The sequence below is a fragment of the Curcuma longa genome, unplaced genomic scaffold, assembly GCF_044706935.1.
Source record: "Curcuma longa cultivar G26 ecotype Majalengka, Jawa Barat unplaced genomic scaffold, ITB_CL_G26_1.1 contig_21749, whole genome shotgun sequence".
Lineage (NCBI taxonomy): Eukaryota > Viridiplantae > Streptophyta > Magnoliopsida > Zingiberales > Zingiberaceae > Curcuma > Curcuma longa.
The window spans coordinates 32,452-46,533 of NW_027431725.1; the positions used below are offsets into that span (position 1 = coordinate 32,452).

Here is a 14,082-nt window from a genome sequence, read left to right on the forward strand (position 1 = left end):
CGGACAACAATTAATTAATAGAATAAATGTATAGAAGAAACAGCTTTACACAACGATCTAGCTTTTAACTGATCTTTAACTCCTAATTGAACACTAACTTTATCCATCTTTTAACGCATCTAATTAAAAAAGGAATAACCTTGCTCATTAATGTATATTTTAAAAACTTATTTAAAGCTCGATGTTTAGTTTATCTTTATGGCCCTCTTAATGTTTATTATTTTCGATATGTCACATCCAAACTGTATATAATATCTGAAAAATGAAAACTATAAATTTACTGAGTTATACGACAATCTTGTCTGTGATTTAACTTTTCAATCAATAATCTTCATCATGCTGCCTCTGTCAGCTCCATAGGATAATACAAACAACATTTGAAACATAAATGAATTGATTACGATGAAATAGACTTATAGAAGAAGACAAAAATTTGAATTTCGACGAAACCAAGATAATATCCTCTTCCGTAATAGTCAACTGTAATTTCTTAATTTATTTCATCATAGATGATCATAAAACTGACCGTGTGGCATCGCTAGAATGACAAATTCTATTTTTTTTAATATGTAAAAAATAATATAAACAAACTTCTTTCGATAAATAGATAAAAGGCACAGAACATCCATTACTGATCTCAAACACAGACCAACATCAACTCAATGAAAAGACTAAACAATAGAAGGAAGACGATCCACAACTAATAGGAAAAAACATCTCATGCCTTATCGGAGCCAACTTTCCTTGTGTGGAGCTGCGAAGCATCTCACTGAAGCGTTAGAACTGACCACGAGGTCAATCCACCAGCAGGCAGTTGAGATTTTAGAATCGAAAGGCGCCTCACGACCGAGAAGGCTTCGTTGAGACGCACCGCTTGGATCTTCAACTGAGACTGGAGTGGCTTCTGCGGAGAGGAACAAGAAATCAGGAGAAGGACATTAAAAGAGACCTGACATTTGTTTAGCAACGAACTCTGATAGTTAGCATAATAACAATGGAATAACTTCAAGGGCAAAAAAAGCAACTGATAGATAATAAGTTGCAAATCAGGAGCGAGTTCATTTGACACAGAGCATGGAGATCATATATATTACCAATTATTCCTTATAAGTAACGCAATTCAACTTGTGGTTACTTGTAGAACTTGATGTATGCAATGATACAAATGTAAGGATGCCATTCAACTCTAATTCGCCAAATCTATGAATGCTAAGTAGCCAACCATATCATTTCACCAACTGATCTCAATTTCAACTTCCTATGAAATCAAAAGCATGGATTATAAACATGGTAAATTGGATGTATTTAAGCTCAGTTTCATCTTCAATGGAATCAATTTTGTAACTTTCTAGTTGTTCCAAACTATCAGTAGTAGCATTCCATAACAAGAAGAAAACAAAAGGCAAATCTTTTACCTTTACTTCCGGAGCAATCTTCAGAGGAATGCTTCTGCTCCTGTGTTTCATCTTGTACAGCTTCTTCCTAAGCATCCAAAGTCCCAAGATCGCTGTCGCGAGGGAGATGTACCAAACCGGTTTCACTCTAAAAGCACACAACTTTAGAAGCTCAAACGGGAGCTTCCACCAAGCCATCACTTTCTTCTCTCGTCCTTTAACCAAATCATTCTGCAAGCCAATGCCCTCAATCTCCACATGTTCTTCACACCCTTCTTCCTCGGGCTTCTCAATTCCCATTTTCATAGTACCCACTACTTCTTCACCCTCCTCATCTTCAGGCATCTTCTCGACGATTTCCGGCGCTTTAGCACCACCAAGCTCGCCCTTTTGGCTACCAAGACGCGATCTTTTCTCCTCCTCCTCCGGCTCATCGAACCCACCGCCATCCGAATCAGTACTCGCCTCCGGAAAACCGACGTCCTTCTCCCCCGTGTCCGGGTCAACCCACCTAGGGTTTTTCGAATCGGCGATCGCCGCCGCCTTAACCGTCTCCTCATCGTGGTCATTTCCATCAAAGGAGGCTCCTTTACGGCGCTCCTCCCGCGAATCTAACGCGAAGTGGTCGTGCACGATGGCTCCGTCGCCAGAATCGTGCTCCTGCGAGGGTTTCCAATCGTCCTCACCGGCGTCCGAGCCCATCAGGATCTCCCAGTCGCGGAACTCGAGATGGCCTTCCATGGCGGCCGCGTCGCTCAAGAGCAGAAAGAGGGAGGAGATCGAGAGAGGAGAATGAAGGCACGAGAGGAGAGGAAGGCAGGCCACGTGGTTGCGTTCTTTCTTCGTGGGTGCGAAGGCGAAAGCCACCTGTGCGGCCGCAGAATCACGACGGCAGCCATCTCCGTCATTCGCAGGGAACCGCTCATCAAGCTACAGCACGAATCTTGAAGGCGCATTAAAGAGCACCGCACCTGGACACTTTTCCCGCCCGCGGTTCTCGTTGTGCCAACTAATAAACCAATAATTTACTCACGTGGACTGCTCGTGCGATGTCGATCACAGCCGACGGGTTGCCGAGACCCTAATTAGGAAAAGGGGGGCAGTCGCCGCTCTCGCAGGTGCTCTTGAAGCTCGCTAAGGCGACAATGGAGGCGAACTCGTCGGAGGCGAAGAACGCCCACTTGCTACCTCTTCCCCTGACGCCTAGGCCTCCGAAACGCCTGTTGTTCGACAAGCGTTATGGTTGGATGTATTCTCTTCCATCTCTTTGTTATCTTCTTTTACAAAAAATCGTTTTTTTGGGATTTGTTTTCTTCTTTTGCACTCTGAGAATCTGGGACAAGCTTCGTATCCTATTTTATTTGGGAATTGTTTTCAGTTTCGACGACTGGAAGGATCCGTCTGAAGAAGCTTATGCAGGCGGTCGAGGAATGTACGCTCTTTCTGCTGTTTCAACTCCTTTTATTGCTCCATGAATTAAATTAATTTTATTTTTGTGTAATTTGTTTTATCCAGTGAATTTGGTTGTAATATCACGAGAATTTTTCAGGTTTTGCATCTTGCCGATAGCTAAATCTTTGGTGAATGCCGCTTCGCAGTCGGTACGAATCATAATGATTATCCTGTAGTCAAAAATGTCTTTTGTTTGTGTCTTTTTTTGTACTGGGGGTGGAAATTAGAATCCTTCTTCACTTTGAGCTGAGTCACTGGATAAGTCTTGAGAGCATGATCGAAAGTCATTTTTCTATCAGTATTTGCTTTTGCGTATTACTTTGCATTCATTTCTAAGTAAAGCAACCAAATGACCACTCAGTTCATTGTATTTAGTCTTGTTCAACTGTTTGGTCTCTATAAAGTTTAATTCTCCTTTTCCTGAAGTTAGTTTCTTAGTTTATCATCAGTTGATAGATACTGGTGTGGGCATTATGATCGATGAGACAAAGATGAAGTTTCTTGTTGTTAGTACCAGTTATTGTTGCCCTAAAAGTTAATGAATAATCTTTCCTAGGCCATCCACTCTTAGTGTTAGCCACTGAACTATACAATGTTATTTTTTTTAGAAAAAAAAAACCCAAAGAATTCTTACATAGCTATATTCAAGTGATAGTAAATAGGAGATTGGACGCTCAAAAATTTTAGAGTGCATGTTTGACTTGCTTAGTTGTTTAAGTATATAGGAATTAGGGACCCTTGACAAATGTAGCAGTCCAAGTAGAAAGAAACTTGGGTTCTTATTGAGTACTGTGTGAAGCACCTTTTTTCGTTTAATCTCTTACACTCCACAGCGGACAGAAAATATAAAACTAAGTTTCTATGTTCCTTAAGTTCTCTTCCTAATTTCTTCCCAGCTTTCACAACATTGGAGTCCAGTACCTGTTCTAATTGCTGGCCGGTTCCAATGACCCATTTGCATCACTGCCATGCCACCATCCACCTCCCTAGGCTTTGCACAGGCCAAGGCCTTCGGCAACCCTCCACATCTTTTGCCCTCGACTGTTATCCTACAATCAGTGGAATCATGTAAGCCCTCCATCTTTCTATCCTCCAAATACGAGTAATAACAGTCTTCTATCTCCAATGATAATATTAAGACTATTGCATTGTGTAACTTTGATTGGTTAATGGAACATATGGCAGCACCAAAAATGATTAGGGAAGTGGTCAGCTAGTATTATCCATTCATTGCACGTCTGAAGAAGTCTGTGGTTGTGTTTATGTGAGGTATAGTTTGATTTAGGGTGGGATTGATTGTATAGAAAAAATCTCCATTGACTTACAGATTGCATTCTCTGGTTTGTTTGGGTAATTAGGAGGAAACACGGTAAAGAAATACATGTTTCTTGTCTTCATTGCCATCATAGTTTTCTTCTTACTTTATCACGTATAGCCTTTAGAGACTAGACTTTACACTGAATATGTATCTACAAAATGGATGCCTCTCAGCCTTTATTGCATATTTTGCCACAGACGTCAGATCTATCTATGGTGATCTGCTTTCTACATGATATACTTGGAACATTTTGACTCGAATTGGTGAACTGGCCATGGATGAATAACTCGGTAGCTTATTTGCTCAGCACCTTTGAGTTAACGATTGCCTTCATTTTATAGCTTACTTTATACACTTTTCCCTTGGTTCTTCCTCGTATCATATTGGAACCTGCAATTTTCTCTCTCACAGCCTCGTGTTCTTGTCGTCCCGTGTTAAATTAGTGGTATCCAATATCTTTGCTTGATGCTATAGATTCTCAAGCAAGAAAAACTGGTTTTGTTTTTCAATATGTTTTGCTAAACTCGGTCTTAGTAACTTTCTATCATTTTGCTTGCTGCAATTTGCAGGTTGACATTGCTATCGAGTCCGTGGGCAGAGCTATGCAGTCTCCAGATCAATTTTCTCCACACGAGTTGCGTGCAAACCTGAGCAATCAATTTGCTAAACTAGCCCCCTGCGTGCGACGATGGAATCTTAATCTGATGAACTTGGGCAAGAACAATCATCCCAATGACAGAGAGAACCCCACCAAGTCTGCAGAGGGGGATCCCACAAAATGATGCTCCTCTTCAGTTTCTGTCGGATGATTTTTCTTCAGCTTCAAGCTTTTTTAGTATTTGTGGCATTGGAAAAGCATGGCTAATCGATGCTTTTGGTCAATAGAAAATCTGAAAAAAAATTATCTGAGTGAGCGAAAATTATTTCCCTATTGTTCCTCCTTTATCATAAGCCGCCTTTTGACCATTACTCCTTGGTCTCTCTCCATCCATTGTGCTCGTCTCTTTGGTCGCCATCTAAAGTTCCCTTTTTTCATTGTCATCTTCTTATTTGCTTATCTATGTAATCGTCTTATCTCTATTTATCACCATTTGTATACTAATTAATATTATAAGTTAAGCTTAATTGATCCTTCTAAAGTTAATTTTTAAGTTAATAACTGAATTAATCCTTCTATCAAATAACGTTTTCCCTTTAATCATGATATTGTGTTATTTTTGCAATCTTTTATTCGTTTATTCTAAATTCTGAATCGTATCGTATCTAGTCCAATGATTACACGTCTTGTTGTGGCACCGATTTAAATTAAAAGCTGACCACGCGCTAGCAGTCCTCGATTGTCCTTTAGATACTAGGCACCACAGGGGGCCCGCCATTTCTCTACGGGCCCCGCGCTCCTCCAATCACTGCACGCTTCCGCCGAGGACGGTGCACGAGTGGGTACGGAAGTCAATTTATTTTGTTTAATAATCCCGCATAAGACTTTTAAAGGTCCACCGTGGGTTTCCGTGGCACCATCGAGGGTTGGGAATCATCTGGTCCTGCGATCTCCCCCCTCGCCTCGCCTCGCCTCGCCAGTCTCGATCGTTCTCGGCATCCGCTCCTTCCCCTACCAGCCGCCGCACTCGATCCCTTCTCCGCTTCCGCCGCCTTTATCTCTTCCCCGATCTCATCCCACTGCCGAGCAAGTGAGTGTGTCTTCGTGCTCCCTTTGGAAATCCTGTGACGTTTCGCCCAGATCTTCTGCTTAAGTTATGCAGCAAGAGTTGGCCTTGAGTTTTTTTTCAATTTCCACTGCGAGGTGGCCGGCTTTGATGCTTGCGTTCTTCTAGATTTCTTGACGCTTTCCATTCTTTTGTATTGGAGTTTATAAGTCGTTTTTACTATAATTCGAGTGCCGTACTTGACTTTGGGGTGGCACAATCTTGATAAGTGAAACTAGCGATGATTCAGAAGTCTTTGACATTTTGGTTAGTTTGTTAAACGTTTAATTCAAACTTTTATCGATGGATGTTTAGAGTGGAATTTTTCGTTTTTTTTTATGATACGATTCGCTTATTCAACTGATATATGCTGCAATTGTTTTATTTTTTAATTGGTTGTTGGGTGGTTTAAACCATGGTCTACGTGCACTCGGACTGGGCTGTAAATGGCATATAGGTACCTGGTGAATTTGTTTGATATTCTCTTGTCACTGTCCATAACTTCTGTTCTGTAGAACATAATAGTTGAATTGGGGGAGAAGGGGAAGGGGGGTGGCGGGGACCCGCCGGATAAAGTCGATCCTTTTTTTCTTATCAAAGTGCAAGTTAGGTGTTAGAGAAGTATCTTACCTTCAGTAAATTCTTTGTATCACAACTTGACTATAAAGTAGATTTCTTCGTCAACTTGTAGCACTGGTCTCCTCCTACTCCTAGGGGTTCATCTGTACTTTGAAGGAACCGCCTCAAGTGCTATCACCTGGAAAGCCACCTGATAGGAAAAATTATTATTTTTTCTCGTTTTACTACCTCAAGGGATTACAAACATCCATCAGGAACCTCTACTTGTTTGGAGTTCTATTTGCTTCATATGGCTGAAATGGAAAAGACACAAGGATCTTTTTGTAAATCCTAATTAGTTTTTTTTAGCAAATAATGGAAAAAACTGATGCACTACTTGTGGTAGGTCAGTTAAACATCTTGATCGAACTTTTATATTTTTGACATTGACAAGATTTTGTTTCGGATAAAACTCCATATCCAAGCAGGAAGTTTTCCACTTTCCATCTGCTGGAAGCCTAGAGTGAGTACTCTCTTATCCCGTGTAAGGACCCATGTCTGAACTTGGAAATGTTCATACACGCCATCATGTTCAGTCTATTCTTTGTCAAGCAATACTTTTTGAATTCATGAAGGAAGCAATAGGATAATACTATATGCATGCATTATGTCATCTTTTTACGGTTCCTGGCTTTTGGCTAATGACTGAACGGAGACTGCTAGGTTGGTTTGCTTTGAACCCTGAATCTTAATGTATTTCAAGGTTTCAAAAAGTGTAGGTAGGTGGTATATGGTTAACCTACTACATTGAAGATATAGAGTATACAAGGGCATGTGATCCAAATAAGATTTTCTTTTATGCACATGTAAACTGCATAGCCCATCTGTGGTTACTATGCATTCACTGAGGAAATTGGAAATTGTCAGCGTGGATGACTTTATGAGGGAACTGTATCCCTGAGGATTTTAATTGACTTTTCCAAGTTAGGTGGGGATCACATTTCAAATTTTGAGACGAAAATTGTTTGGTACTGTACCTGAAATTTTTGACAACAGCTCTATATCATTTGCATCAAGTTCTAGGTTACAGTGTCAATTTGATATTGATTTCATTCAAATGCATAAGCATCTTGCATAATCTTATTTCGCATAATATATGCTGTTTTTCCTCATCTAGTTGCAGAAAATTTTACCAAATGTTTCTGTTTAATTGAAAAGTTCAAACTCTTGAGTCCGGTTATATTTGCACGTTATATTTTAGATTCTTAAGTAGCTTTCATACACAAGCTTAGTGATTATGATTACAGTTTTTATTTTTCTTACATATTCCAACCTCCTCTCGGCACTTGCGTTATTTTGCTTAGTTTCTTTTTTTTGGCTTATTCTTTCAACTCATGCTCATTTTATTTGTGTTACAGAGCAATTCCATATTGTTTTGGTTGATGGATCAAGATAATTCTATCATGGACTTATCTCGTAGGCATGGTCTATTAAGAGATCAAGTTCAGTTGGCAAAGAGAAAGAATTCTGATCGTTACGAAATTGTTCCAATTCAAGATCCATTGTCATTTGAAAAAGGTTTCTTCATAGTAATACGTGCATGCCAGTTATTGGCTCAAAAGAATGATGGGATTATTGTGGTTGGGGTAGCTGGTCCTTCTGGGGCTGGGAAGACTGTATTTACTGAGAAGGTTCTCAATTTCATCCCGAGCATCGCTGTCATATCTATGGACAACTACAATGATTCTAGTCGCATAATTGATGGAAATTTCGATGGTAGGTCTAAAGAACTTTTCTTTCAATAGACTGCTCCTATTTTCTTTAATTCCTTTTTGCTGTCATATCCTCTTTTATTTTATTTTCTTGTCCTTTTTATATTGTTTCCTCAGTTCTTTTAGCATGGATAGTGGAACTGATATATATTCCTATCTAATGCATTTTTATTTCTCTTTTATTCAACTTTCATGTTTTGGTAGCTCAAAAAGATTCTTACTTGCCTTGTTAGTTGTATTTTGCTGATGTATTGCCTTTCATTTACATGTGTTTATAATTTTGATGATAGAAGAAAAACTCCTGTTCACCATCCTTTAGCTGATTTTTGTGAATCTAGTATTAATAGATTTGATTAGAATGGACAATTTCAGAGCTTTTTAAATAATACTGCATTATATTTTGAATAGGGCATTTCAATTCTTACATCTTTGAATATGCTTTTAATTTTGACTGAGTTACATCTTGGTTCCTGTCTTTCCTCTTTCTCCAGTTCCTTTATTTAAAAAATATTTCATTTAGAGTATATAGGCTAACAACAATGTGCATGAAGACAAACAAGTTCAATTGGTCCCCCAAGTCACATCCTTACAAGGATGCACTGAGATGCAATGGACACTTGTGGTTCTTGTACTTGGATTTTGAAGATGCTTAGTTACCACAAATGTTCTCAGATGCCACCCCTTAATGTATAAAAATGCTTTTAAATGACCAATTTGACCACAACTAATATCTACACATTTGGCTCTAAGATGTTTGTCATTTGTTGTTTGTTCTTGCATCACAATGATCTGATGTTGTTTATTTTTGAACATGCCACTTGTTTCTTCATTGGTTGCTCTTTCTTGTATGTTCATGATTAGAAACTAGGTTTATTTGGTTTTGTACGTGTAAATTTTTTGTTGATAATCTCAAACATAACTTCATTTTATGTAAGTTAAATAATACCTGTTGCTATGAAGGCTTAAAATCTTGTTCTAAGCTGGAGTTTTGGTTCCTTGACGGAACAAGACACGTTGGCTGTGTCTGGTGCTAGTGTTGGTTGAGTAGGTGTGTCGAACATCAACCCTAAGCACAGGGAGAAAGAGGAGTCATGGTCTCTGCATGTTTGGCATATCGGAGAGTTTCCTATGGGTCGTCAGCTTCTTCACATGAAGCCACACATTGTTGCGAGGAATAGAGGAAGTGCCATTGTATCATAGAGTTCTAGGTTCTAGATGATGGATGGAACAAGATGTTTTGCTATGTCGATCGACGCATAATGATATCTAACTGATGGTTATTGTAACATCACCTTATGCTGGAAACTTCTAATTCATGCATTTTCTTCCAGATCCGCGGCTAACAGATTATGACACTTTGCTAGAATATTCGCGGACTAAAAGAAGGGAAGTCTGTTCAGGTGCCAATATATGATTTCAAGTCAAGTAGTCGCATTGGATACAGGTAATAATCAACAGTGGTTTGATTATATATGAGTGTAATTACTAGAACTTCCATTAAGTTCTTCGTAGGATAGATTCATCATCCTTATTATTATTTTCTTCATGGCAGGACTGTTGATGTGCCTAGCTCTAGGATTGTTTTTCTTGAAGGGATTTACGCTTTAAGTGAGAAGTTGCGCCCTCTACTTGATCTGCGTGTTTCTGTGACTGGTGGTGTACATTTTGACCTTGTTAAAAGGGTTTTGCGGGACATACAGCGTGCTGGACAAGAACCTGAAGAGATTATTCATCAAATTTCAGAAACAGTTATCTACTTTGTCTTTTCTCTTTGAGAAAACTTCTTTATGCTTCTACTAACTAAACTTTAAATTAACTGACATTAGTGAGTTCATTTACTTGAATCTCCTGAGCCCTGACCATTTATACTGACTTCTCTATATTATGCAGGTTTATCCAATGTACAAGGCGTTCATTGAACCAGACTTGCAAACAGCACATATAAAAATCTCCAACAAGTTCAATCCATTTACAGGCTTCCAGAATCCAACCTACATTCTAAAGGTTAGTCTTTGGATTTTGTTGCATACATGGTTGCTAGTGTTTGGAGGCATGGTATTTGCAAACTGTTCATATTGATGTCTTCAGCTAATTTCGTTTGAAGCTTAAACTTCTTTCTAATATTGCAGTCTCCAAGGAATGTACCAGTGGATCAAATCAAGTCTGTTCTTTCCCAAGAACACAAAGAAAGCACAGAAGAAACGTATGATATATACTTATTGCCACCAGGTGAAGACCCGGAAGCATGCCAATCTTATTTAAGAATGAGAAACAGAGATGGAAAGTACAATCTCATGTTTGAGGTATGCTATTCTGAATAATCACTGTGCAATTTTTATTTAATGTGGCTTATGGTTTGTGGATGAGGATCATGTAAATTTTAGACATATTTCTTGAAACATGTTTGATATAAACGAAAATTCTGTTTTCTTGATTGGCATTGTATGCATATTTCCTGATTTTGCTGACTCATAAATTTGAGTATTTTGTCACAAATATGCAATGGGATGAAGTTGTGAGCTTTTGTTAAATGCATTGTCTATCTTCAGCAATATTTATTTCAAGGATTTTCTGTATTCACATGCCTAGTCTGATATTTTTTTGCACATCTTCTTTTGCTTGTATATAGTTAGTGTGTATTCATATGCCACTGTGACCACTGGCTACTTGTGAATTTCCAGGAATGGGTAACTGATAATCCCTTCATCATATCACCCAGAATTACTTTTGAAGTCAGTGTGCGTCTTCTTGGTGGGTTAATGGCGCTAGGCTATAGCATTGCAGCTATTCTGAAGAGAAGCAGTCATGTGTTTTATGATGACAAGGTGGTTGTGAAAATTGATTGGTTAGAACAACTTAATCGCCATTACATTCAGGTAACTGGAATGCATATGTAAATGTTAATTTATATCTAGAGGTAAATGTTAATTTATATCTAGAGCAGCTTGAACATTCTTGCTTATGTGTTGATTTGAATAGTGTATAATGGAAGATTCTTCAACATAGTTCCTTAACCTAACATACTACTGATAGACTTTGCGTTTCATTATGAATTGCTGTTCAGTTAGGTTGTAATGAAATCTACAATATCATTAAAGCTGTTCTAATTGGACTTGGTTATTTAGTCATTTTTTCCTATCTAATAGTCATTTAGTCATCATGTATGATGAAATAACTTATCCAATTACCTATAAAAGTCAAAAGAATAATCTTCTGTAGTCCATGCATCTTCTTAACTCAGCTTGTGAAGAAATTACAGAGATCATAGATAGAAACTGTATCTTGCAGATGGCTCTTTCATGGTTATGCACAATGTAGTTATGGAAACTATTCTTACTGGTTTCTAATTTAGGCTATTTTGAAATACTTTTGGTAATTCTAAATAGTATTTCTTGTAGTATTCTTGCTAGATTTTCATTGGCATTCACCAGTCCCTACTGAGGATGCAGGGCTGTTTTCATACATCTTGATTCTTACTTTCTATGATGGTTTTGTTCCTAATATCAATACTTGCGAAACTTAAAGTTATATGACAGCGTGATTCACTATGACATGGACCTCATGGTGCATTCAAAATGATCTAGAGCTTGTCCAAGTAGACTCTTCTCTATTAACTAATTGCTGGTGATATATTACTATCCTATAGCCTTCTACAGTTGTTCTCAATGAAGCATCACTTGAAAGACTGATATGAATTCGATATTACAATCGACATTGGTTAAGCATAAGGAATTCATGAAACGCTAGCTTTCATGCACATAATGTAATTTCCCATTTTAAGGGTAATCATCAAATATGAGAGTTTGGAGTAGGGCTCTGACATCTTTATGTTATCTGAACTAGAAAGAAACTTTATTCTATGCTTTTTTGGCTATCATTTTCTTATGCACAACTCTGAAGAATTATATACGGCACATCACCTGAGGAAAGAATTTAGTGGTCTATGCAAACTTCAGCTGTTTGCTATGTTTCTTGATTCTTCATAATTTCTTTGATCATGTGCATTTTTGAGGAAGAGGAAAGGTGTTTTATTCTGTTTCTATATTATAATTATAAAGATGCTTATGTACTTTCTATGTTTCTTTCTGGCTCAAAATCCCTTTTGTTGATCATAAATTAATAATAGTTGTGATTATGGGAAAGGTGCAAGGAAAAGAGCGACTGTACGTTAGGCATATTGCAGAGCAATTGGGTCTGGAAGGTGCGTTCATTCCACGTACTTACATTGAACAGATTCAACTGGAAAAGCTCGTGAATGAAGTGATGGTATGGATTCTCTACAACAACTCTTATTGCACCTAGTTCCAAAACATTAGTCTTTTTTTTCCCTCCCCATTGCTTTTGCATAATTTATATTTTTTAACTGCAGGCATTGCCAGATGATTTGAGGACAAAGCTCAGCATTGACGAAGATATGGTCTCTAGTCCCAGAGAAGCACTCTCGCGGGCTTCTGCTGATAAGGTTGCCATGAGAAATAAATTTCTTAAAAGGTTTGTTTCTGTATATTAGCATTAGTAGTACTTTTGTTCTTATTCAGAATCACAAAATAAACATTGGTTACTTGGCCAATACACCATGCTACCATCTATTATCCCTAATAAAGATTTTTGGATATTTTTTTTCTTGCATCTTCTACTCCTAACTGTTCTAGCTTGTTTTTATGGGTACATCAATTGATGATTTGTCGGTGGAACTGACTTAATGCTTGTTGCTATTTTAAGGAAACAACTATTTTGAAACGACTCTTCTGTCTATTTCCTCAGCGGAATGTCCCATTCCTTCTCTACACAAAGGGAGAAAAATATTGCCAAACTCAGACTCGATGTCAACCAGAGAAGGTTTGAGAGACAACCTCCTGAATCACCAGCAATCAGTCGGGTTAGTTGCCATAACGACAATATGCTCATTTGGTAGAAACTGGGAAATAAATCACGATTTTGTTTGCATGCATGCCTATATTTTATGTTACAAGTGGTCTAATGCAACTTTCTTTTTTTATGCTTACCAATCCTGTATAGGAAGCTGTTAATCATCTATCAGAGCAGATTTCAGCTCTAAATGAAAGATTCGATGAATTTAGTTCACAAATGGAAGAATACAATAAGAAGTTCATCTCACAGAGAACTTCTATGAGCCAACAAAACTTGGCCCTCCAAGGGGAAGCCTGTAATGGTTCTGTCCCGACATCGCTGTTTGTGTCTAACTTGGGCAATGGCACCCTTTTGCCCACTTCATCATCTTCTTCCCAACTGAATAAAGATTCTTCCCTACTGGATGAGGTACGTAAATATAACTAGTTTAAAGCTTCAGTGATGTTAAATCCTTTGCATTCCTAACAATCTTTATCATCCAATGAACTTTATTGATATGGTCTGTTATGCTTCCTTTCATCGGCAGCTAATGCTCGTCTCGCGGGGTCAGCGACAAATCATGCATCAGCTGGATAACCTCAACAACTTGATGCACGAGCACTTGCCTTTGTTTTCCCGGCAAGGCTTAACTGATAACAGAAGTAGATTGTTCAACTGGAATACAATAGGGATACTAGCGATGAGTTGCATCGGCATTGTTCTGTTCAAAAATCTGAACAGGAATTCCATATGACATGAACCAGATCGATGACTTTAGATATATTAACCTCTTCATGAGGCACAATTGTGCAGGGCCTCAAGCTCAACAAGGAACGCACTGGAATCAACAAAGCTAACACATTGAAGTTTTGCAGCAGTCATGGTGCACCTCTCTTTTTCTCTCTGTCATTTTATTTTATCGTTAGCCTGCCTTTTTTTTTCTTTCTTCTGGGAGAGCCACAGTTAAAACAGTTGTATCTTTCTGATAGTAGAACCACTAAGTATTTTATTATTTCTGTCTCCAGCAGCATGCA

General features: G+C 38.3%; 2 protein-coding genes and 1 pseudogene across 2 annotated transcripts; 2 read left to right on the forward strand and 1 right to left on the reverse strand.

The window, feature by feature from the left end:
• Window positions 1–570: 570 nt before the first annotated feature.
• On the reverse strand, window positions 571–2,204 carry LOC141817743 (uncharacterized). Its single transcript, XM_074705376.1, has 2 exons — window positions 1,416–2,204; window positions 571–904 (listed from the first exon to the last, which is right to left on the reverse strand). Exons 1-2 carry the CDS (start codon window positions 2,133–2,135, stop codon window positions 767–769), a joined length of 858 nt encoding a protein of 285 aa, XP_074561477.1. The 5' UTR covers window positions 2,136–2,204; the 3' UTR covers window positions 571–766.
• Window positions 2,205–2,469: 265 nt separating this feature from the next.
• LOC141817746 (uncharacterized) lies at window positions 2,470–5,074 on the forward strand. The gene is made up of 4 exons (XM_074705378.1): window positions 2,470–2,643; window positions 2,773–2,826; window positions 2,944–2,995; window positions 4,734–5,074. Exons 1-4 carry the CDS (start codon window positions 2,540–2,542, stop codon window positions 4,944–4,946), a joined length of 423 nt encoding a protein of 140 aa, XP_074561479.1. The 5' UTR covers window positions 2,470–2,539; the 3' UTR covers window positions 4,947–5,074.
• A 2,778-nt stretch (window positions 5,075–7,852) lies between these two features.
• LOC141817736 (inorganic pyrophosphatase TTM2-like) lies at window positions 7,853–14,040 on the forward strand (annotated as a pseudogene).
• The last annotated feature ends 42 nt before the right edge of the window (window positions 14,041–14,082 follow it).

Bases quoted from the DNA above. Each gene is read 5' to 3' on its own strand.
- LOC141817746 (XM_074705378.1), top strand. From the start codon at position 2,540: ATGGAGGCGAACTCGTCGGAGGCGAAGAACGCCCACTTGCTACCTCTT. The intron at 2,644-2,772 runs GTATTCTCTTCC...AATTGTTTTCAG, and splicing joins GACAAGCGTTATGGTTGGAT to TTTCGACGACTGGAAGGATC. The intron at 2,827-2,943 runs GTACGCTCTTTC...AGAATTTTTCAG, and splicing joins TATGCAGGCGGTCGAGGAAT to GTTTTGCATCTTGCCGATAG.
- LOC141817743 (XM_074705376.1), bottom strand. From the start codon at position 2,135: ATGGAAGGCCATCTCGAGTTCCGCGACTGGGAGATCCTGATGGGCTCG. The intron at 905-1,415 runs GTAAAAGATTTG...TCCTCTCCGCAG, and splicing joins AGATTGCTCCGGAAGTAAAG to AAGCCACTCCAGTCTCAGTT.